The sequence below is a fragment of the Zingiber officinale genome, chromosome 4A, assembly GCF_018446385.1.
Source record: "Zingiber officinale cultivar Zhangliang chromosome 4A, Zo_v1.1, whole genome shotgun sequence".
NCBI lineage: Eukaryota > Viridiplantae > Streptophyta > Magnoliopsida > Zingiberales > Zingiberaceae > Zingiber > Zingiber officinale.
This window is the reverse complement of record NC_055992.1, coordinates 122,625,828-122,651,156: the sequence shown is the minus strand read 5'-3', so window position 1 is coordinate 122,651,156 and position 25,329 is coordinate 122,625,828. Positions and strand designations below refer to the sequence as shown.

Genomic DNA, 25,329 nt, shown 5'->3' with positions numbered 1-25,329 from the left:
CATAGGGGAGATTATGCTCGGTCACGCCGAGTTTCGACCCCAAGATCTCATGTGACAATACCCCATACCTTAACCATCGCACCGTCCCGAGGGGACAATATATTTTTATCTTCCATGTGGCAAAAAAGCGATTCGCTCGCCCCCAGCGCCCCTGCCAACCCGTCCCTAGGCCAACACGGAGGAGGTAAATCACGGGTGGCTACTAGCCATTAGTGCAAATGGCCAAGACATAGGGGAGGTTATGCTCGATCACACCGAGTTTTGACCCCAAGACCTCATGTGACAATATCTCATGTCTTAACCATCGCACCGCCCCGAGGGAATTATATTTTTATCTTCCATGCACGTAGAGATGGCTGATCTAACTTTACATAATTTTTCCATCAACTACTGAATAAATTCAGAAAAGCCTAAATGAACCATGACAAATGATTTAACATCATAGTAATTCGAATACCTTAGGTATTTATTTATACTATATGAGAATCAAATCCTCATTGTTTGGGAAAATCATCCTTTAGACTTACCATGGCACGAAGTCCTAAGGGCGAAATTTGAGTATTTGTGGATCAACCATTAATGGATAAATCCATAAAACAAGGAACGGCCCAACACTATAAGTAATTTGAGCACCGTAAGTATTTATTTATATTATGTGAGAACCAAATTCTCGTTGTTTAGGAAAGTCAATCTTCAATTTACTATCATACCAAGTTCCAGGAGTTGAAATTTGAATATTTAATTACCGACTAATTCTGTGATGACTGATTTAGTCTTACAAAAAGTTTTTATTGGCCGTCAGAGCAAATTGAAAGCACTCCGTTAATTCGCTAAAGCTTGGAACTAAATTCTTAGATACATGAGAAATTAAGAAGATACCATGTGGATGCACCATGATCTCGGAGGCAAAATTTGGGTAAAGTTTAGAATTGAAGTGTCATACCCTTGATAATGATCTGACCGTATGTTAATAATAGGTCATGCCTGTATGACCCCACTTCAAATTGGTATTGGTATCTTAAACGCTAAAAAGCCAATCTCTCAGGCTAAGTCAGTAGCTAACACTTATAGAGTTCTACAATTAAACACCATCAGCTATGTTGAACTCGGTTCCTCGAACTCTCCATTTCCCAAGTCCGCTCCTCACGCTCTCCACTTTAAGCTATCCGAGTTCTCTAGCTCGAACTCTCCGAACTTTTCTCTTTGAGTTCAGTAGGTTATAGGTCTTTTAAAACCACTACAACCCACACAGTTATCGATAGGATTGTAAATAAACTGAATATTTATAAATAAGTTTAGTGTTAAATTGGTAAAATTTTATTTATATTTATTCAATACACATAAAATTAATTAAATGAACAAATTTGAATAGTTTGTTAAACTAAATAAATAAGATTAAATACATATATGTTCAGTTCATTAATGTTTATGAACATTGTTCATGAACATTATTCACGAAATATATGAACCATGTTCTATTAATAAAACTTTTATCAATATACTAAATAAATAAAAAATTATTAAAATTAACATACAAGTATGAATTATCAAACTCAATAACCAATCAAATAAGTAAAAGTTTTAAACAAGCTTGAATTGAGAGCTCGATAATATCTAAACGAACTAAGTTCAAGCCAAGTTTGAACCAAACTTAAGCTCATAAAGAGTAAATCAAATTGAGTTTGAACAATCATTTTAATGGCTTGCATGGTTGATTTTAGACTCAACTTGGCTCGACTACTTTATCAAACAAGATTGAATACTCCCAAGTTTAAATCGGCTTGGCTAACCCTAATTATCGGCCTCAACTTTGCAATTGTTACTCCGCTACGAGGCCAGTGGTCCTTGTAATTGTTCCTTCAATATCATTATTTTGGACCAGTAATGACCAAACTGCTGATCACCATAATTAAATGACTATTAAACTAAATTAGTGGAGGAAATGGAAGAATAATTCCTAATTTTCTAGAGAAAATGAGCACAATCTCGGCAACTATTCCTCCACTTATAAATGTGTTCCATTGAGGGGCTAATGTATCTCTATGTTTTTTTTTTACTTCCTCTTGTCCACTGCACCTGGTGACTTGTAAGCATCGAAGAAATCTTTTCGAAAATCACTTCTGATGTCATCTGACATTTGCTCTTGTACGTGCAGGTGAGCCCGGGACAGTGTCATGGTAAACTTTCCAATAATAAATAACAGATCTAGAGTTGGAAATTTAACTATGATATATTATTAGAAAATTTTCTTTTTAATGAATAGAGGATTCAATTATTGGCCTTCCCCAATTTACCTTGACAGCAGATAATTTTCTTTTTATAAAATCGGACCTACCATCCCAAATTTAATATTACCTGATTTTATTAATCATTTTGTGTTTTTGTAAGTGCAAGTGGGACTACACTTCCACCTCCTACGTATACACATTGTCGGTTAACCTTAGCACCGTCACCTCCAGTTTATCAACAAATTGTTTTTAAACCTAAACCGACTAATGATTGGTTCATCTGGTTAAACTCATCATTTTAGGTGAACACATGTTAGAATTTATCAATGTCAACCTAACTAATTTTCGTCCGACAATAAGCATGTGTGTTGTATAATCGGTGGCTCAGTCCAATAAGATATAGCGATGTCTATTGACTCAAGTATATCGACACACTACCTCCAATAAATAGTAAAGTCGAAGTAAGAATTGGACTGAACTTTTTCTCTTTATCAAGGATGATATTACAATACTAAAGTGCTCATCTTTTAAGTAACTCGTAAAACTGAAATAGATAAATTATGTGTAATTGAAGAGACTGCAAAGAGAATCGGAAAAATTGGAAGAAAGGGATGAGAGGAAGACCGATTTATAGATGGCAGATAAACCGGATCAAATCCGGTCCAACTAGACTAGAGAGAGCTGGTTCAACCAGGTCAACGAACTGGCCCTATAATTGGCATTCAAAAACCCGAATACATATACCATAATTTCAATTTTTGTTGAATCCTATTCAACTCATCACCTTTTTTCTTTTTTTTTTAATTGATGTACAATGGAGAAGTTAAATTTAGTTTTATGAATCTAGTCGTTCAACTAAAATAGAGAAATTCTATTTGCTTGCTCAACCAAATTATGCTTTATGGAAGTTTCAAATCCAAAAGACAGTAAAAAAGGTCACAAGTGTTCTTGCAGTAACAAACACAAAAACTTCCACCACAATGGTCATAGCAACAGCACAAGTATCAGGAAGTGGGTGTTTGAAGTCGCCACTCCCCCTCACCCAACTTCTCCGACCACCATCGCAGACTCATCAAAGACGCAATCTTGTGCAACGGCATTTCCTTCTTTCTCAAAGAGGACTTCCAGATTGTCTTCAAACCCACCGCTGGAGAAGAAGCTGCCATCGAAGAATTGATCCATGAAAGGACTCCAAGGCATCAAGTTTTCTTCTTCGACACTCTGGCCCTCAGCTTGATGTTCCTCAGAGTTGCAGTAATCTTGGTTCATCTCCGGAGGAGGAGCTTCCGGAGTGCTTGTGGATGTGGCAGGTACCTTCTGGCAGTTCATGTAGTTGCTGATGTCGAAGTTGGTGACTGCATTCGGGCCTCTGTACTCAATCGCTGCGAGGTCGTAAGCTTGGGCTGCCTCCTCCTGTGTGCCTGAAATGAGATTTTAGGAAACTGACAAGAAGAAGAAGAAGAAGAAGAAGAAGAAGAAGAAAGGAATATGAGGACTCACTGAAGGTTCCCAGATAGAGATACTTGTTGCCAAAAACTCTTCCAATCCTTGCCTCCCACCTCCCATTGTGGTGGTGCCTGCCAAATTCCAGCTATGTCATCAGTTTGTTTTCAGAGCACCGGCCTCAAATGGGAAACGTGTGCATGCTACAAAACGTATTCAGACTCGGCCAAAACATTAAATTTCAGCCATTAATTAGCTAAACGGCAGTTACAACTCTCCAACATTTTGGACTTTAAAAAGAAAAGCATTTTTGTCTAAAGATCAATTACTCCTCATCAACACGTGCTTCCAGATACAGAAAATGAATATAAAATGGGAAGAATGAATGAATGATTCAGGTTTGAAACCAAATAATCCAGGCACTAACAAAAGATAATGCTAAAAAAATGATCCTTTTAAAGAGCATATTTATTAATTAACCTGGCCACCCCACGGTACTTGGAGACGCCTCTTGAGAACCCATTGCTCCTGCGCCTGAGAGAAGCCAAGTACTCCTCCTTCGACATGCTTTGCATCTCTTCGTAGTCCTTTCTGTAGGTATCAAACTGGATCCAATATATGTATTGTTTATTTATCTATCTATCTATCTATTATTTTATCACAAAACAGATTTAAATATCAGCACATACAGGAAAATTCAGAGCTGTTTCAGGACCCCAATATTTGAGTGCAGCAAGATCATACGTCCTAGCTGCAGCTTCTTCATCATCATAAGCCCCTTCACAGTGAACACCACCAATTCAAAGAGGGATCTTTTTTATTACACTTGTAAGCAGTGACTCACCTAAATAAACTATACCGATGCCGCATGAGACCCCCAACCCACGTGCAGTTCACGAGACAAGATCCAAGTGAGAAAAAAGGAAAACAAATGCCATTAAAATCAAAGGGCAGAATAAATAAATAATTGACAGCGATCATGTTCATTAATCAAGCCTTTCTACTAACCTTGTCTTCCTTTCTTCTTCTGAAGGGGGTTCCAGAAAAGCTTGTCCCACAAGTGAGCTTCATACCTCCCAGTCCATCTATGCCTATAGATCGACAAGCCACAAATCGAAACACCATGCACAACTAAATTTTTCGTTGTTTTAAGTTTAATTGTTACCTAGTGACGCCTCTAAAAGAAGAGCTTCTCTTGCCATTGCCGTTGTCCAAATTCTTCTTCTTCTCTGAGTTGGAAGCTTTCTTGGAGAGCCTTGGCTTCCTGACTTTGGTCACTTGAAACACATTGGAGGAGGAGGAGGAGGAGGAGGAGGAGGAGGAGGTGGAGGTGGAAGGAGAGCTTTTCATGGGTTTGGAGATTGGAACAACTGAAGGAGGTTGCTTACAGTGATCAACGAGGCAAGTGTGGAGTGCAAATATAGGGAGAGGAAGGGGTTGGTTTAAGCTTGACCATGGGTTTACAGTGAAAACTCAATGGATGGATTTGCTTAACTCTTAACCATGGTAAACCAAGTGGCTTGAGTTAGAGTTCATGGAGGTGGTGAGAGACGAGAGCTGGCATGCCTCCCAATAGAACTTCGTCTCCACAGCGCACATTTAGGTGTCAATTTAGCTACTCTGAAGAAGAGGTGGAACCTTTCTCATGCCATTGTTCTCATTTAACTCCATCTGAGGAGAAGACAAATAAATGAATAGAATCCTGCTTTTATAAATGAGATCATTTTGGAAGTAAAAACGAGGTTGATCAGTGGATGCATACAAGTTAATCAGCTTGGAGACCCAGTTCTGGCTTGCCAACCAGCATGGAGACACAGTACAGGTCCAAATTCTTCTTCCTCTTCTCTGAGTTGGAAGCTTTCTTGGAGAGACTTGGCTTCTCGGCTTTGGTCACTAGAAACACGTTTGAGGAGGAGGTGGGAGGAGAGCCTTTCCTGGATTCGGAGATTGGAACAATTGAAGGAGGATGTTTGTGAGTGCATATATAGGAGAGGAAGGGGGGTGGTTTCAGCTTGACCATGGATTTACAGTGACAACTCATAAATGGATGGATTTGTTCAACTCTTAACCATGGTTAAAGAGTGCTGCTGTCAGATGGAGCCAAGTGGCTTGAGTTAGAGCTCATGGAGGTGGTGAGAGAACACTTGGCTCAAAGGGTGGGCATGCCTCCCAATACAACTTGGACTCCACCGTGCACACTTTGTGTCAGTTTAGATGCTCTGAAGAGGCGGAACCTTTCTCATGCCATTGTACTCATTTAACTCCATATGAGGAAAAGACAAATTAAAGAAAAATCCTATTTTTATAATTGAGATCATTTTGAAAGTTAAAAAAAATCGAGGTTGATCAGTGGATGCAAACAAGTTAATCAGCTTGGAGATCCAAAGAGCAAGTCATTAACAGGAAGGCAAATTTGAACTGTTTCAAAACCGCATCGCAATAACTCAAGGAAAATAAATAAATAAAGAGAACGCAAAAACATGTTTAGCAAGTCACAAGCTTAAAGACTGATTCTTTTGTTCCCAAAATTGTGCATACCAAAGTTGTTGTGAACCGGACCAACCAACCAATTCAACAACCCGAAAACCGCAGCTTGAACTCACTGAACGAGTCGGGAGCATCTTACCTTTCCTATCTACCTTTTTTTCCTCTCATCTCAAACTTGTTTCTTGGTTTGCTTGGATAGTAGGTTGCCAAATTGTAGGACCAGGAGTGTACCATGCCTTTCAATATCCTCCTATCTAACCTCACTCATATTTTCCGTTTCTTTTCCTTGCAAGATATCATATGACAAAAAAAAAAAAAAAAAGTGCAGTAATGCAAGAGTCAAATCTGAATGGCTCAACTTCTAACCAAAATGAAGGGCTCTCATATTTTCCTGCAGTCAGAACAATTCTAGGAGAGTTATCACAAATTGGCAGAAAATGCAATTGCCCATGACGTATTCAGTCAGATGAAAGATTCACCTAAATCTGTGACTTCGGCAATCCATCAATGTAGCAACTAATATCTGCAATCAACAAAATATAGCCATAAAAATATCAATCAATCTATGAATTTAAGCCATTAAATTTCTCAGATAGGCCAGCAACAAATTTAACAATGACCAATATGTAAAATCTGGCACTGCTAATCTGGAAAGCCCAAGTGATGGTGACTGAATTCAATATATACTGGTTCCAGTGCAAGAATAAATCAACCGATGAGAACAACGATAGGCAGCAGATAATCATTGGGATGAAACTCAGTGATACCATAAAATGCATGTCATCTGCAGATATATTCCTGCCACCATTCTACATTCGCTTGCATTTTTGCTCGGCTGCAAGACATCCAGGATGCCATAAACATTTATTTTGTTACAAAGGTAGTAGCTTTCGTACAGACAATAATATGACACATGAAGCCACAATTTGGAAACAGATACAAACTTATTCAATAATTGCACAATTGGTACGACCTTCAGACCGCTACTGCCCAAACGAGATAATGTTGGAGTCCCTAGGCTTAGTTTTTGTAGAAGAAACAGAAATCCTGCAGTCTGCACCTTAACCACAAAAGTCCTCTGTATCCAAAATGATAAATAAATACATTCTTGTGATATATAAAGCTACATTTTGGAAACAGATATGAATTATTCAACACAACTTGCCAAATTTGCATGATCTTCTGACACTAATTGCCTAAACTACAGTCTATGAGCTTTAAAATGTTGTTTAATAAACATCAATTCTAAGAAAAACACTACCAAATAAGATATAATCTCAACTAATATCAAATTCAAGCTCTAAGTAATTGATCTTCTATTTTCAAACGCGACTGGTAGAAGTTAATAAAATAAACAGAAATAATTACCCTACATGAGAATTCAGGAATGATGCTCAAACATCCCTCTGTCCGTTCGGTGCAAGTTTGAAGAATATAAAATTCAATGTTACTTGGAATACTGTTGCTAGCATATTAAAAATGTATAGCCAATCAGAATAGCACCCCCGCAAAAGATGCAAGTCCTACAGAATTACTCAGGAACATGCTTAGAGAAACCAAACCAACAATGTATGATACTAAGCTTTTCAATAGAGAGAAAAGGTTAAAAAAAAAATGCCACGTTAGTAACACAACTTGTAGCGAGATTTAGTCAAATTCCAACCTGATACTTGGTTTCACAACAGAAGAGATTCACTTTCACTCAGACTTTATTGGCCAAAAGATATTGTTTGTTTGACAGCGTGAGTCATCATATGGGATCAAAACCCTCATCCAGACAATAAATATCATAAATCACAAGTTCTATATCAGAGGTAACACAAAAAAAAAAAAAAAAAAAAAAAAAAGCTTAAAGATAAGTTTGCTCGTTTGGGAAGTTGAACATTTTAGCATCAGCATACATAGCCCTACTAATTCTGAGGTGTTTGGAAAGGTAAAGAACTGCATGTGCAGCAGAGCCTTGGTTGAACCTCAAATGTGAGTGGAGGTGCATCTGGACCATGGAACTCGAACAAGATTATGGGTCTTGGCAAAAACATCAGGCTTTAAATGGGAGATATTGTCAAGAGAGAGAAGATATCCGATGGATAATTCTGAACGTCAGATCCCAAATGAGATACACATGTCTCATTGGAAAATGATTTCATTATCGATCCCGAATCCTTCTCCAAGATTGATAATCCTCCTTGTGTTTTCATGCCAACGTTGTTAAACCATTGTCATGTACTCACCCGTAACCCAAAGAAAAATGTCGCAAATGGTCCTGCTGCAAGGTTCATGCATGTTTTTCTGGGTTTGAGACTACAACCTTGTTCAGTTCCTGCAAGTTACCAAGAAGGCATCATATCTTCCTGGAAGTCCATCTGTCCAAGTAACTAATGGACAGATCTATTGTTTTCCAGGAAAAGCTTTCCTCCCCGCTTAATCTTTCCTCTTATTCTGCTATTTTCCAATCTTAAGATGCAATATGCCACTATACTCAGTAATTTATAAGCCTTAGTGGTTTGAGATTCTTATGATCGTTGTAAATAAAAGCTGAACCTGAGTAGGAGGTGAAACCAAGATGAATTTATAGACCTGTTCATAAGTGATGTTTGCAAATCTGTAAACAAGGTAATGAATAATTGTATATTATACCAAAACCCAGTTTGCTCTTGATTTAATGATCATTATAGAATAAATGTGGCATGCCATTAAAAGTACAACCGATTTGATTCAGCAAAGAAAAAAATTAACCAAATATACTAAGTTATGACTTATGAGCAAATACTTAGAAGAAAATTTTAGATGGAGTTTTCCTTCTCTACCTACTAAATAACAACACTTAATGATAGATGCATTTTAGATAACACGCTAGCTAAACTGAGACAAATGAGAAACTACATACTCGATTCTCCATGTAACTGATTAATTACAGGTTAAGGTGGAACAAAAAACCAATTAAATTTATTAAACGCAATGATTGAGAGCGAGAATGAGGGAGGAAGTTTCACAAGAAAATGTTCTAAATTTTAACAAGCCCAAAAGGCTTAAGAAAAATTAGAAACTTAAATATAAGATATCAAACTTAATAATTGATACTACAAACAATAGCATAACTGCTAACTATCTAACTGCACCCAATATTAGCTGCATTTCAGGGGCTAAAACTTCTGTTAGATAATATGCCATGCTAATTTCAAATCCATTCAACTATTCCATGTTGGACATGTTATGAACATAACTTGGAGTGAAACTGGAATTCAGAGTCAAAAGAAGAAAGCTTCATAACAAAACATGGATATGATGAAAGCACAACATAACTTCAACCATTTATCGAATAGATAAATTAATTAATCTTTTATCACATTGAATCAAATTTTTATCATATAGAAATTATCTTTCTAAAAATTTAACCAATTTTACATTATTTGGAATTATCTATTGAAATATAAGTAGGTTTATAGTAAGTTCATATTTATTTACATGATCTTAATCAACACAATTAACACAACTTCCTAAATATGACACGGTTAACATGACACAATAGAATGAAGAAAACGAATGAAAAAAAAACACAATAACATCTTACACTTTTGAAGCCATTTTGCATCTCTGTACATATCATGAGACTATGAGATGCTTCTTTTTGAAAGATTAGCAAACAACAGCTAAAAGAGTTTATGAGGGAAAGAACGTGAGAAACCCATAATCCTAGTTATTCATTCAATATAGAAAAGAAGTAGCACCTACTCTGAGGATTAACAAAGTGAAACTACTAAGCTCAGTACTAATACATCCGAAGTTCTGTTCTATTTCTTCCTAAGATATTGCGCATTTCCCCATTCTTTGACAGAAAACCACTATACCCATCACTTACTTGACTCACTCCTCTGCAAATCAGTATCTTCAACCTCAGAAACTGCAGGGACACCGTTATCAATCAGCCTTTGCTTGTCTTCTTGCTTCTCTGCTTCTACCTTCTGTGACCCTGTCAGCCTCGCAAGCAATACAAACGACATCCCCCCAAACACATTATTCAAGCACCTCAAAACCAGCACCGATGTCTTAAATCCTACTGGTGGCAATACTTTTTCCACTACAGACTCTAAACCGTTCAGAGTTTGGTAACGGAAATTACTGCTCAAACCCATGTGTAAAGCCCAGGTGCCAGCGTTCAGTAGCGTAGGCGGGGGTTTGTTGGGAACCTCAAAATTTGGATCCATCCTCTTGCGCAAAGCGATCAATCCGTTTGAGATCGCTGTTCCTACGAGCCCAGCGGCAAAACCTACAGCCGCAAAGGTCGCGCCTTTGTAAACCAAAGTGCCGAGACGTGATAACAGCGAGTAAGACCCCGGCTCGAACATATGGCCAGTGGGGCAGGAAGCAAACACTCCGGGGAGGGAAGATGAAGCAGCAGGAGAGGCGGAGGCAGGGGCGAGGAGGTACATCAGAACGAAGTTGAGGATGGACCCCACAACAAGGGTGGAGAAGACGAAGTCGAGCTCGTTGAGGCCGAAGTTGGGCCGTGAAGACATGTCGCCGAGGACGCATGCGCTCACACCGACCAGCTCCTCCATAAGGACCTTGAAGGGAAACTGGGGATCCACCGAAACCCTAGCCCGCCAACCTTCGAGGAAGAGGCCGAGCAAGCTAGAAGAGCCAGAGCGCTGCTCATCGTAATGGTCACCGGGAGTTCCTTCCGGGCCCGATCCGCCACCACCGCCTCCGCCGGTGGTTCCGCCAGAACCTCCTCCAGAGGAGGGGAGATCGGAAGAGGAGAGAGCACGGGGAAGGTTAGGGCTTGAGGAAGTGAAGCGGAGGGAGCATAAGGAAGGAGAAAGGTAGGTGGTGGCACAGATGCGACGAGGAAGGGAGGGGATGGAAGGAGGACGGTGAAGGCCGGAGTGGTCGTCGACGCGGTGATTGAGAGCGGACCACCGAAGCTGGGCCGCCATGGCAGATCGGATTCCTGCTGTAGATGTGTGCGAAACAAAGAGAGAGTTGCGGTTTATAAAGCCTGAAAGAAAGAGAAAGAACGAAAAAAAAATATTAATAAACATATTATTGTTTTAAGGGCAAATCTGTCAAAGTACACAGCTTATAAAGTGTGGAGCGAAGAAAGAAAATGGGATTTGATTATTATTATTATTATTATTACAAGGGCATATCTGTCAAAGGACACACCTTGCATTTTTTTTAATACCTAAACTAATATTTTTTTTATTAAAGAAGAAAATTAGGAAGAATAGAGCGGTAGTGGCGACAGAAGCATAGGTCAACCAAAAATTTTGACCTTGGCATGGCAACGCCGGTCGACGACGACGGTGTTCTCCGTCAGGCCGTCCACCGTCACCTCGCACCTCACTCTCACCTTGAACGTCCAGCTCGTGACGGCGCCCAACTTGATCCTCACCGGCACCCCCACGTTCACCTCCATTGGCACTTTCCTCCGCGTCTGCGCAGCCGTCAGAGCCTCCTGCATCGCCGCCGTCAGTCGGATCGCCGACCCTGTCAGCTCCGTCGTGAACCTCGTCTCGTTCCGCGGCGGGTGGTAGAACTCTGGCCACCTCCCCTCGCACAGCAACACGCCGTCGTAGACCGCCGTTATATCGCTGGCGTCGCGGTAGTAGATGCCGACCCTCTTGTTGCGCCGGTTGTCGGCGACGACGGTGACGGAGAAAACAGGGGAGAGTGTGAAACCAGTGAGGACGAAGGAGGATATCGATACGCCGTCGATGGAGTAGCGTGGGACGCGGGGGCGTACGGCGAGGAACAGGATGCCTGCCGTGGCTGCGAGGAAGAGGATGAACGCGCCGAGGCAGAGCAAACAGCGACAGCGGGAGCTACAAACCTGGGTTGCTGGCACCGGCGGCGAGGGGTTGAGGACGGGGAGGACGGCTTCTGCGGAGGAAGTTGAGAGGCGAGGACTCTCCAGACGTATGCCCTTCTCCGGCATCCGAGCCGGGTGCACTCTCTCGGCCATCGATCGCCGCTCCAGAGTAAAACAGAGGCACAACGGAAAGTTCTCGATCTCACTGCGACGGCGTAAAGATATATCTGATTGCGGTCCTTAATCCGAAGCAGGTTCCCGTTAGCGCAATCTGCTTAAACTTGGCCGCCATTGCAGACGTTTGATCCGATTGACATTTTTACAACTTTTTTTCCCTACTTGTTCTTTCTTGAAATAATATATAAGAAAAATACAAATTAAATATTCAACTCAAAGTTGATGGTTTTCAACGAAATCAACAACCTCGACTAATATCTTGATGGTTTGCAGTTGCTCTTGTTTTCCTATTCATTCTAGTTTGCAGGAGAAGGCTTAAATTTTTAATTCCTGTCAGTTGGTCTGTACAATTTCAGATAGACGATTTTCTGCGCACCTTGCTAATTGGTTTTTTAGGACATTATCAGCTCTCAGCGTCTGCCTTTCGTGTAAGATTTTTTTTTTTTTTTAATGGGACATGATTGATGTTAGACTTACCGTCTATTACGAGCGTTTTTTATTTATGAGATATTTTTGTAAGACTAGGTCAATCATCAAGATTCAATGTTAATTAATTCATCATTTTTTCAAAGAAAGATGGAAGAGGGTGGGAATCAATTTTTCTCAATTTTTTTAATCCAGATATTTAAATTTAAGCTTAATTAACCTAAATGATGGTGACTGATGTAGTGATGAGGAGGGGTCCCACCCTGCAGATAGTTATCATGGTGGAGGTCAAAGTTAAAGCGATCAACACGCAGATAGCATCGATCGATCGAACGAAGTATGCTCCGACTGGAGGAGAAGGCCCGATCTGCCGCCTTCGATACGGGGAGGAGTCAAACGAACGACACTCAATGGATTATTGTGCGCCGAATGGAGGAGAAGACGAGGTGTAGAACTTTGTCCGAGCGGCTACCCCGCTCGGCCAGACAGCAGAGTTTGATATGGGCAGAGTTCAACTTCGGCCGAACGACTACCCCGCTCGGCCTAGCAGCAGGACTCGGCAATGGCAAATTGGAACTTCGGTCGAGCAGACACACGCGCAGGAGTAGCGAAGTTATGGCCGACCAGACGGGGCACTAGAACGGCGAAATTCCGATCGACTACCCACCAACTAGGCCTAGCAGTACACTCCCTCTGATATCCATCGACATCCTTTTGGGAGTTGGTGCAGCCGATACCGGGCATGGACAGCCAAAAGATCGTACGACGGAAGTTTCCACTATCACTTCAGAGATATGCTCAGCTCATTAAGGTACTGTGTCAAGGACACTTTACTGACAAGTCTTTTCAGGGAAAACTTTGGGAAGCGTGCTCGTATCGGAGAGCATACACGCACGCTACAGGAGCTCTATATAAGGGGAATCCAAGCATCGACGGAGGTATGCAATATTTGTTAGGATGTATACTAAAAGCCTAGCTTTTGGTATAAATATTTATCTAAAAATAAGAATCACATTGGTCAAATGTCTACGTTTATGATAAATATAGTTGTTCAATTAATTTATATTGTAGATAACATGGTGTATGGTGTCACACACAGAGGATCATGTTATCAGTATCTTATAAATTATAAACAGTAGCTCACGACCAAGAGGGAAAGGAACAAACCATTGGAAGGTCGTAGTGTAATTAGGTATTAGTTTATCTTACCTATATAATTACACTAGTACACTTAGAGTGTATTGAGTAGGACCATTAGAGGTCGTCTCTTTTATACTGACTTTATAAAGGGACAAAGACCTCAGTTATTATGGAAGTGTGTGCTCTTAATCCTGATATAATAACAAGCACATATGTTTGATATTTATTTCTTTAATTTATCAATGGGTGAGATTTAGTTCGATAAATCAATAAGCCCGATAAGTTGGGAAATGATATCACTTATAGTGTGTGTTGTTGATTATAGAAGGAAACTGTGTCCTAGTGATCTAGGTTGATAATGTCCCCAAGAGGAGCTCATAAGCATTGTCATGTTAAACCCTGCAGGTGGACTTAGTCCGACATGACGATAAGGTTGAGTGGTACTACTCTTGGACTAAGAAATTAATTAAATGAGTTGTCAGTAACTCACTTAATTAGTGGACATTCGACATCTTAAACACAGGGAGACTAACACACTCATAATAAGAAGGAGCCCAAAATGTAATTTGGGATTGGCGCGATAGTTCAATAATAGTTCTCTAGTGGAATGAATTATTATTGATAAAATTAAGTTGTGTGTTCGGGGCGAACATGGGATGCTTAATTTTATCGGGAGACCAAAACCAATTCCTCCTCTCGGTCCCTATCGTAGCCGCTTAATTATAGAGTACTATACTCACCTATATCCACCTTCTTACCCATCCCATAGGGGCCGGCCAAGCTAGCTTGGAGACCAAGCTAGGGCCGGCCAAAGTTTGGTTCATGGGTGCTTCAAGGTGGTCGGCCCTAGCTTGGGTTCAAGCTTGATGTGGCCGGCCCAAATTAAAATAAAAGGATTTTTATTTTTAAAAATTTTCTTATGTGGATAACATAATTTAAAAGAGAGTTTAAAAATTTAAATCTTTCCTTTTATAAGATTCTACAAAAGATTAAGAGAAGAGCTAAATCTCTTTCCTTATTTGTAGATTAAAAGGTTGATTTTAATTTTGGTAAAAACTTTCCTTTTAACCATGTTCATGATTTAAAAGAAAGTTTAAAATTAATAATTCTCTTTTATTAGTGTCTACAAAAGATTAAGAAAAGATTTGATATCTTTCCTTATTTGTAGATTGAAAGGAGATTTTAATTTTTAGAGATAATTTTCCGAAAATTATCCACATGTTTAAAGAAAGATTTAATTTATAAAATTTCTTTTTTATTAACCAATCATGAAGGGATAAAATTATTGGAGAAATTTTTTATAAAATTTTCGGAAGCAAATAAGGAAGTTTTAATTTATGTTTAAAATTTTTATTTGCTTGGAGATTTGGTGTGGCCGACCATTATAATAATGAGAAGAAAATTTATTTTTAATTAAATAAATTTTTCCTTTTCATGGCAAAAGAATTAAGGAAGTTTTTATTAAAATTTCCTTATCTGCCAAGACCAAGGATTATAAAAGAAGAGGTGGAGGAGCCTTCATGGGTGAACAACCTCTATTCTTTTCCTCCCTTTCTTCCTTGGTTTTGGTGGCCGGCCCTATTTCTCTCTTCTCCTCTTGTTGGCTGAAACCTATCTTCTTGGTGGAGCTTTTGTTTGTGGCCGGATCAAGGAAGGAGAAGAAGAAGAGAAAGCAAGCCTCGTCTCTAGCATCCCTTAGAGCATTGGTGGTGGCCGAAATTCTTCATCCTTGAAGAAATTTATTGTGGCCGAAATCTAGAAGAAAGAAGGAAGGTAGAAAGGTGGTTCTCATCTCGGAAGATCGTAGCCCACACAACGTCCGAGGTTAGAAGAGGAATACGGTAGAAGATCAAGAGGTCTTTGTCTTCAAAAGAAAGGTATAACTAGTAATGTTTTTCCGCATCATGCTAGTTTTATTTCTTTGTAAAAATACCAAATACAAGAGGCATGCGATTCTAGTATTTCGAATTTATTTTCGATGTTGTGTTCTTTTGTTTTTCTTTTTCCTTGTGATTTGATTGTTCTTTTCGGTTGACCTAAAGTTATTTAAGGAAATTAAATATTAGCTTTCCTTAAAAGGCTTTGTCTAATCGGTAAGGGTTGCTCCCATATCCAAGAAGGTCATGTGCCTCGCCACGTCAGTACTGGAAGCCAATTTTGGAAATTAATATTTAATGAAATTAATAGCCTAGGTGATTTGGATCGAAAGTGTAAAGTTCCGCAGGAGATCCAAGTCTAAACCTAAAAGAACAAATAAATTAAACTTTGGATTAAACGTGTTAAGTTCCGCAGGCGATCCAAGTTTAATTTAAAAGAACACATGGTAGCTAGGAAAAGGTTCAGACCTTTGTACAAAATTTTTGTACAGTGGAACCATTAGGCTTTCCGAGTAGCAACCATCAATATTCACTGTTTGCGCTACAATCTTCTTGTTGCTCCGCCTTATACGTCATCATCGGTGACTGACTTGAGCGTCGGAGGGCCAACACCGGGGACCCCTTCCCTAGCTCGACACTGACGTACTTTGTGTTGTAGGTTCGAGCGGAGTCTACAGACGGTCAGCAGAAGTGCCACATCCCTAGCATTCCATCTCATCAACTTTCGGACAGGATCATATTTGGCGACGTTTGTGAGAACATAGCCTGCATCCGAGCCAAGAAGATGGAGGACGCTGGATGACTCACCACCGTAATGCTCACCCAGGAAGAGCTCAACATGCTCGTTCAAGCTTGAGCGGCAAAGATGATCGAGAAGCAGCAACAACAGGTGTTAGCCGATCGGCAAGCAGCGCAGCTTGCAATATCGACGGCTGGTAGAAGAGCGGAGCAGGAAGACCGAGCATATAAAATCTCCATATGGGGGCAGAATAGAAGGCCGACTAGCACACAGGGGGAAGCGCTGCCAGCGTCGATCCCCTTTTATCGCGCCTTGTTCCAAACCCCCTCGGAAATAGCTCAGGTGAATCAAGAGCGGGGATTATCTTCGGATGATGCTCCTGTTCGGGATGCACAAAAAGGCAAGGCACCCCGAAGCAATATGTCGCCCGAATAGATCAATCAATAGTTCTCCGAGGAGATCTTACAAGACCCTTTACCCAAACACTATACCCCGCTGGCGATCGGGAAATACAACGGATCAACCGATCCAGATGATCATCTGGATAGGTTTGATAACGAAGCCACGCTGCACCAATATACAAATAGGGTAAAGTGTCGAGTCTTCCTCACTACCCTATCCGGATCGGCACAACGCTAGTTCCGAAGATTGTCGGATGGCTCAATACGAAACTTCAAAGACTTCCAAGCCGCATTCCAGCATCATTTCACCAGCAGCCGACGCTATCAAAAGACGAGCGTCAGCCTCTTTTCCCTAAAGCAAGGGCCCAAGGAAGCGCTCCGAACGTATATACAGTGTTTCAATCAAGTAGTCATGGGCATCCCCTCGGTCTCATCCGAGACGATGATGAACGCCTTCACTCAGGGGCTTGTCGAGGGAGATTTCTTCCGATCGCTCATCAGAAAGCTGCCCAAGGACTTCGACCCCATGCTCAAGAAGGCCAACGAGTATATAAATGTAGAAGAAGCCCAAATGGCCAGAAGAAAGAGGCGCCGACCAAACCCCCGGCGCTGGCTGAACGCCAACCATCAAGCATCAATAAGCTGCCCAAAGGGCCGAGGGCCGAAGGAGCGTGGCCGCACCATGAGATTAAGACACATGCTGTGCAGCATGTGGCTTCCAATCGGTAGAAGGCGACAAAAGGCATGGGTGCCGATGTTTTATTCCTTCCACTAGTCGGCGACAATGTACTAGACGGCGAGAGGACGAAAGAAGGGCACCCGAGTGGCACCATCAACACCAGCGAAGGGATAACAATGATCCCTCCCGAGTCTCGGCCGAGTGAAATAGACCCTCCGCTCGGGAAGAAGAAAACAGAAGCAACGCATCCCGAGGAGAAATAGGCATGATCGTCGGGGGGTCGACCGGCGACGACTCCAACAGAGCCACGAAGTCGTACGCTCGACGGTTGGAGATCCATGCGGTGGGATGCAGCAAGGAGAAGGTTGAAGGGCCCGAGATTAGCTTCAGCCCCAACGACTTGGAGGGAGTGGAGATCTCTCACGACAACGCTTTGATCATCTGGGTGGTAATCATTAATTATACTATTCATCGAACTTTTGTTGATACAGAGAGTTCGATGAACATCATCTTCAAGAAATTGTTCGACCCTGCTGTACGGCTTCACGGGCAATGAAGTGTTGTCGCTCGGACATGCCTGACTAGCCATCTCGCTTGGGGAAGAGCCACTTGTTGGTTGCTACTCGGAAAACCTAGAGGTTCCACTGTACAAAAATTTTGTACAAAGGTCTGAACCTTTTCCTAGCTACCATGTGTTCTTTTAAATTAAATTTTGGATCGCCTGCGGAACTTAACACGTTTGATCCAAAACTTAATCTATTTGTTCTTTAAGGTTTAGACTTGGATCTCCTGCGGAACTTAACACGTTTGATCCAAATCACCTAAGTTATTAATTCCATTAAATATTAATTTCCATAATTGGTTCCCAGTACTGACGTGGCGAGGCACATGGCCTTCTTGGATATGGGAACAACCACCACCGACTAGACAAAACCTTTTATGGAAAGCTAATATTTAATTTCCTAAAATAACTTTAGGTCAACCAAAAGGAACAATCAAATCACAAGGAAAAGAAAAATAAAAGAACACAACTTCGAAAAACATATTCGAAATACTAGAATCGTAAGCCTCTTGTATTTGGTATTATTTCCATAAATAACTAGTATGATGCGGAAAGAAAAATTACTAGTTATACCTTATAGAAAAACCTCTTGATCTTCTACCGTATTCCTCTTCTAACCTCGGACGTTGTGTGGGCAACGATCTTCCGAGATGAGAAACCACCAAAGCACCTTCTTCTCCTTTCTTCAAGTTTCGGCCAAGCACTATGCTTCCAAGAGATGAAGATCTTTTTCCATCAATCAAGCTCCAAGGGATGTAAGCTTTCTCTCCTTCTTCTCCAAGCTAAAATCCGGCCACCACTTGATCTTCAAGGAGGAAGAGAGGTCCGGCCACAAGATGGAGAGAAGAGAAAAGGAAGGCCGGCCACACCAAGGAAGAAAAGAGGGAGAAAATAATAGAGGTTGTTCACCTTGAAGGCTCCTCTACCTCCTCTTTTATAATCCCCAGGTTTGGCAAATAAGGAAATTTTAATAAAAACTTCCTTAATTCTTTTGCCATGAAAAGGAAAATTTTATTTTAATTAAAATAATTTTCTTCTCACTAAAACATGGCCGGCCACTTATTTCCTCAAATCAAGGAGAGTTTTAATTAAACAAGAATTAAAACTTCCTAATTTGTTTCCGGAAATTTATAAAATTTCTCTAATAATTTTATCCCTTCATGATTGGTTTATAAAAGGAAATTTAATAAATTAAAATCTTTCTTTTAAACATGTGGATAAAAAAAAAGTTATCTCTAAAATTAAAATCTCTTTCAATCTACAAATAAGGAAAGATATCAAATCTTTTCTTAATCTTTTGTAGAAACTTATAAAAGAGAATATTTAATTTTAAACTCTCTTTAAATCATGAACATGTTTAAAAGGAAAGTTTTCTTAAAATTTAAAATCCTCCTTTAATCAACAAATAAGGAAAGATTTCAAATTTTAAACTCTCTTTAATCATGTAGATGATTTACAAATAAGGAAAGTTTTTACCAAAAATTAAAACCATCCTTTTAAACTACAAATAAGGAAAGAGATTAATCTCTTCTCTTAATCTTTTGTAGAAAGTTATAAAAGGAAATTTTAATTTTTAAACTCTCTTTTAAAAACATGATATCCACATAGAAATAATTTTAATAAAATCCTTTATTCTAGTGGTCGCCACCTAAGCTTGGGACCCAAGCTTTGGCCGACCACCATCTGCTCATCCACTTGGTCTTGGCGGCCCTAGCTTGGGTTCCAAGCTAGCTTGGCCGGCCCCATTGGATGGGTAAGAAGGTGGTATGCGGTGGGTATAAATCTCTATATACTAGAGGCTACGATAGGGACCGAGAGGAGGAATTGGTTTTGTCTCCGATAAAATTAATCCCGTGTTCGCCCCGAACACACAACTTAATTTTATCAATAATAATTCATTCCACTAGAGAACTATTATTGAACTACCGCACCAATCCCAAATTACATTTTGGGCTCCTTCTTATTATGAGTGTGTTAGTCTCCCTGTGTTTAAGATAACAAATGTCCACTAATTAAGTAAGTTACTGATAACTCACTTAGTTAATATCTTAGTCCAAGAGTAGTACCACTCAACCTTATCATCATGTCGGACTAGGTCCACCTGCAGGGTTTAACATGACAATCCTTATGAGCTCCTCTTGAGGACATTATCAACCTAGTATCTCTAGGACACAGTTTCCTTCTATAATCAACAACACACATTATAAATGATACCATTTCCCAACTTATCGGGCTTATTGATTCATCGAACTAAATCTCACCCATTGATAAATTAAAGAAATAAATATCAAATATATGTGCTTGTTATTATATTAGGATTAAGAGCACACACTTCCATAATAACCGAGGTCTTTGTTCCTTTATAAAGTCAGTATAAAAGAAACGACCTCTAATGGTCCTACTCAATACACTCTAAGTGTACTAGTGTAATTATACAGTCAAGATAAACTGATACCTAATTACACTACGACCTTCTAATGGTTTGTTCCTTTCCATTTTGGTCGTGAGCTACTGTTTATAATTTATAAGGTACTGATAACATGATCCTCTGTGTGTGACACCACACACCATGTTATCTACAATATAAATTAATTGAACAACTACATTTATCACAAATGTAGACATTTGACCAATGTGATTCTTATTTCTAGATAAATGTTTATACCAAAAGCTAGGCTTTTAGTATACACTCTAACAATCTCCCACTTATACTAAAAGACTAAGCTGTCATATCTGCTGTCATACATCTGATTCTCATCCCTTCAACATGCCCATCAAAAGCTCTTGCCTTAAGGACCTTAGTGAAAGGATCTATAGGTCATCACCTGATGCAATCTAGGCGGCAACAACTTCTCCTCGTTTATACGATTCCTCGTATTGGGTGTACTTGCGCTCTATTGTGTTTACTTGCCTTATAGACTTATGGTTTCTTTGAGTTTACTACTGCACCAACATTATTACAATAAATTGTAATAATCTTTGGACAAACCAGAAATCATATCTAAGTCTATCTTGAGGTTATTGAGTCATTCAGCTTTTATGGCTACCTCAGAGGCTTGCCATATACTAAGCTTCTATGGTGGAGTTCAGAAAAACACCTATGCTTATCACTCTTCCATAGTTATGACTTTACCTCCTAAAGTAAACACAAAACCCCGAGGTTGACTTATTATTGTCCCTATCCGATTGGAAGTCAAAATCCATGCAACCCACAAGGACTAAATTAACTGCCTTGTAAGCTAGCATATAATCTCTAGTGCCTCTAAGGTACTACAATATATGCTTTACTGCAGTCCACTGTCCTTGTCCAGGGTTACTTTGATATCTGCTAACTATGCCCTTGGCAATTTCTAATCTCGTGCATAGCATACATTAGGCTTCCAACAGTAGTAGCATAAAGAACTGCCTTTATTTCCTTTATCTCCTTTGATGTCTACAGAGACATATCTTTAGATAAAGTTACTCCATCCTAAAAGGTAAGAAACCTTTCTTGGAGTTTTGTATGCTTTAAAACGAGCAAGGATTTTTCCGATGTATGAAGCTTGGGATAAGTAAAATATTCTTTTCTTGCGATCCCTTATTACTTTGATCTCAAGAATATATACATTCTCCCAAGTCCTTTATATCGAATTGTTTGGACAACCATACCCTTACTTCTGACAACATTTTGATATTGTTTCCAACTACCAAAAATGTTATCTAAGTATAGTACAAGAAATACCACCACGTTTCCATCACATCTTTTGTATACACAAGACTTATCCGGTTACTAAATCCATAGATCTGGATTACTTTGATAAACCGGATGTTCCAAGACCTTGAAGTTTTGCCTCAGTCCATAGACTGATTGAGCTTACACACAAGATGCTCTTAGCCCTTTGCAATGAACCCTTCTGGTTGCTTTATATGGATGTTTTCTTCAAGACTTCCATTAAGGAATGCTGTCTTGACATCCACTTGCCAAATAGATAAAAGAATCCGGATAGACTTAAGCATGGCTACCAGTGAAAAAGTTTCATTTCCTTGCTTTGAAAGTTTCTACCTTCCTGTCTATCCCTCTTTTCCTAATATAAACCTTTTTACACCCAAAGGCTTTTATACTATTTGGTGGTTCTATAAGCTTCCAGATTTTATTAGAATACATATATTCTAATTCTGTTATTCATTACTCTTTGCCAAGATATTGCATCTTTATCTTGGAGTGCTTCGTCATATGTCGGGAGATCAGGTTCATGTCCTCCAGGGATCGAGTCCAAAAACTCTCCCAAAACATAAATCTTTTTAGGTTGCCTAACAACCCTCCCACTACGATGAGGCACTTTCTGCAATTGTGTATTATTTGTGATACGTGTTGCAGTTTCTTGTGATATTTCATCTTGTATAGTTGGTACTAGATTAGACATGTCCTTTATTATTTCCTTAAGAACAAATTTACTTATGGGCATGAGGTTTATTATATAGTCCTTTTCTAAAAATCGGTCATTGATGCTAACAATAACCTTCTGATTTTTAAGACTATAAACCTACTTTCATTTCTCTAGGATAACCCACAAACAAGTGAATTCCTGTCCAACTTATCATTGTCTCTCTTCAGCATATATGCTGGACTACCCGAATCCGAATATGCTTCAAAATAGGCTTACACCTATTCAGCAATTCTATATGAGTAGAGAGTTCTGACTTTGGAAGGTACTATGTTCACTTCCGTTTCCAGAGTATATCCTTAAAATGAATTTGGTAATTTTCTAAATAACTCATCATCAATCTACTTATTTCCATAAGAGTCCTATACCTTCCTTTTTCTACACCATTCTGTTGGGATATACCTAGGTGTAGTTAGTTGGGATTGAATCCCTACTTCTGATAAGTGACTCCTAAATTCTCCCAAGAGGTACTTGCCACTACGATCTCACCGTAGTGTCTTGATACTTTTACCTTGACATTTCTCCATATCAGCTTCATACTCTTTGAACTAATCAAAGCACTTAGACTTGTGGCACATCAAGTAAATGTTTCTGTATATCAAATAGTTGTCTATAAAATAGACGAAATATTTGAAACAACCTCTTGCTTGGATAGTCATAGGATCACACAAATCAGAATGAACCAATTTCAACATATCTTTGACTCCATACCCCTTAGACTTGAAAGCTTCTTGGTTATTTTTCCTTCCAAGTAAGACTCGTAGGTTGGAAAGATTTCCACTACTAATGAACCCAAAAGTTCATCAGCTACCAATGAATCATACTCAAGTTAATATAACCTAGCCTTAGATGCCAAAGATATAATTGGTTCATTTCCGAAGGTTGCTTTCTCTTAAAATTAGAAGATGTGTTACTAATTTCCATTTGTTGCATCGTGGGAGTTATTGGATTATAAATTGTCAACCATCATACCAGAATAGATAAATTCCCTATTTTTCTTGATAACAACTTTGTTATCAAAATAGACACAATATCTATAATAGTTTAGAAACTGAAATCAGGTTCTTTCTAAACTTGGTACGTAAAGACAATCCATATTTTATTCTTATCAAAGGATAAACATCTCCCACTGCAATAGCTACCACTTTTACAGTAGTGCCCATGTGGACGGTGATTTACCTTTCATTTAGTTGTCGGGTTTCCTGGAACCCTGCAATGAATTGCAGACATGATTAATGGCATCTTGTATCTACACTCCAGGTACCGGTAGATAACTCCACTAAACATGTATCAACTAATGAATTAAATACACCTTTATTATTCTTAGTTCTAAAAGGACAGTCTACCTTAATGTCCAAATCCTATTTCCAATTAATTATAATTGGGACCACTAAGTCTATACTAAAGTATATCAGCTAGGGATTGACCATCATCCTAAGAATCACAAAAATATTTGGTTAAGACCAACTTCTTAAAAATCCCCATGAATTTTGTATGCCACGTTAGTGTGGACGTATACAAATTCAAAGAGGAAATTTTATTATTTAATTTTATTATCTCGTCATCCTTACTTTATGACGAATAAAATTAATAGTTGATCTATCTTTAATCAAATATTTGGTCAAGACTCTAAATTTAAAATAATATTGATTCCTCTATCAATACTATTTAAATTTACCAACACCTCAAAACACCGTGAATTTTGCATGCCATGTTAGTGTGGACATATACAAAATTAACATTTGTAAGAGGAGGGTTTTACCCATTAACTATCTTGTCAACGTAACTTTATGACAAATAAAATTATCTCAAACACCGTTAATTTTGTATGCCACGTTAGTGTGGACGTATACAAAATCAATCATTTGTAAGAGGGGTTTTAACCTTTAATTTTATTATCTTGTCAACCTAGTTTTATGACAAATTAATAGTTGGTCTCATTTGGTCACACAAATAATAGCAGTGACTCCGATGGGGAGGATACTATTAGATGTGTCTAAGTGTATACCATTACTTGACACTAAGTCCATTAATAAGATTATGCCCCTTCCGTTGCGGAAGATCACACGCTCTTAATTAACTTCCTATAGTCATCCAAAAATGGAAGTCTGTTCTAGTGATCCGCAAATAAGCTCATCCGTTATGGAGGAAGGCACTCAGAGCCAACGCGCAAGCTTGTTTGCATCACTTACAAACCAGTAATGGAGACCATGGGATTTACTTAAAATCCTCTCCCACTTAGTTATTTATTAATGAGGAATTTTAACTATGCTAGCCTACTAAACTTGTAAACTAACATGCACAGACAATATAAAAGCAATAAATAGAAAATCTAATTTTCAACTATTATGGCTTTTATCTCTAGTTGTCCTCCGTGTTGTCATCCCAAGTGCTGCCATATTTGGCCACCGCCACCGGGTCTAGCTGTCGCATCTTGCTCCTTGTTCTGCGCCTCTGGTCCTTAGAAGGTTCCACGCTTTGCAAGATTCGATCCGTGACATAAATAGAATTTTACAATTTTGATCCTATATTCCATAAAAGGAATGTACATGTATCTAGATCAAAAATAAAATCCTAATAAAACTAAATACAGCTCCTGCTGTATTTTATAATACAATCATGCACACACATATAAATGCCCTTGACATGTCCAAGGGTCCAATCACACACATAAAACTATAAGCCATAATAGTTGGATCCTGCATCCACAAAGTTAGCACATCCTACTATTATCCTGCCTAAATTATGTATGACATGTGCATAATTAAACTAATACCAAATACACAGAGGCAAAACCCTAGCTCTGATACCAATTGTTGGTTGCTACTCAGAAAACCTATAGGTTCTACTGTACAAAAATTTTATACAAAGGTCTGAACCTTTTCCTAGCTACCATGTGTTCTTTTAAATTAAATTTTGGATCGCCTGCGGAAC

At 39.2% G+C, this 25,329-nt stretch overlaps 3 protein-coding genes across 3 annotated transcripts; all 3 read right to left on the bottom strand.

Moving 5' to 3' along the window:
• Positions 1-3,107: 3,107 nt before the first annotated feature.
• LOC121970883 (ethylene-responsive transcription factor WRI1-like) lies at positions 3,108-6,002 on the bottom strand. Its single transcript, XM_042521885.1, has 8 exons — positions 5,434-6,002; positions 4,837-5,342; positions 4,680-4,762; positions 4,516-4,524; positions 4,361-4,449; positions 4,152-4,276; positions 3,729-3,805; positions 3,108-3,649 (listed from the first exon to the last, which is right to left on the bottom strand). The coding sequence occupies exons 2-8, from the start codon at positions 5,019-5,021 to the stop codon at positions 3,267-3,269; spliced, it is 951 nt and encodes a 316-aa protein (XP_042377819.1). The 5' UTR covers positions 5,022-5,342; positions 5,434-6,002; the 3' UTR covers positions 3,108-3,266.
• Positions 6,003-9,835: 3,833 nt separating this feature from the next.
• LOC121970882 (protein RETICULATA-RELATED 3, chloroplastic-like) lies at positions 9,836-11,140 on the bottom strand. Its single transcript, XM_042521884.1, has one exon. The coding sequence runs from the start codon at positions 11,093-11,095 to the stop codon at positions 10,010-10,012; it is 1,086 nt and encodes a 361-aa protein (XP_042377818.1). The 5' UTR covers positions 11,096-11,140; the 3' UTR covers positions 9,836-10,009.
• Positions 11,141-11,267: 127 nt separating this feature from the next.
• On the bottom strand, positions 11,268-12,250 carry LOC121973616 (NDR1/HIN1-like protein 13). Its single transcript, XM_042525010.1, has one exon. It carries the CDS (start codon positions 12,121-12,123, stop codon positions 11,416-11,418), a length of 708 nt encoding a protein of 235 aa, XP_042380944.1. The 5' UTR covers positions 12,124-12,250; the 3' UTR covers positions 11,268-11,415.
• Positions 12,251-25,329: the final 13,079 nt, after the last annotated feature.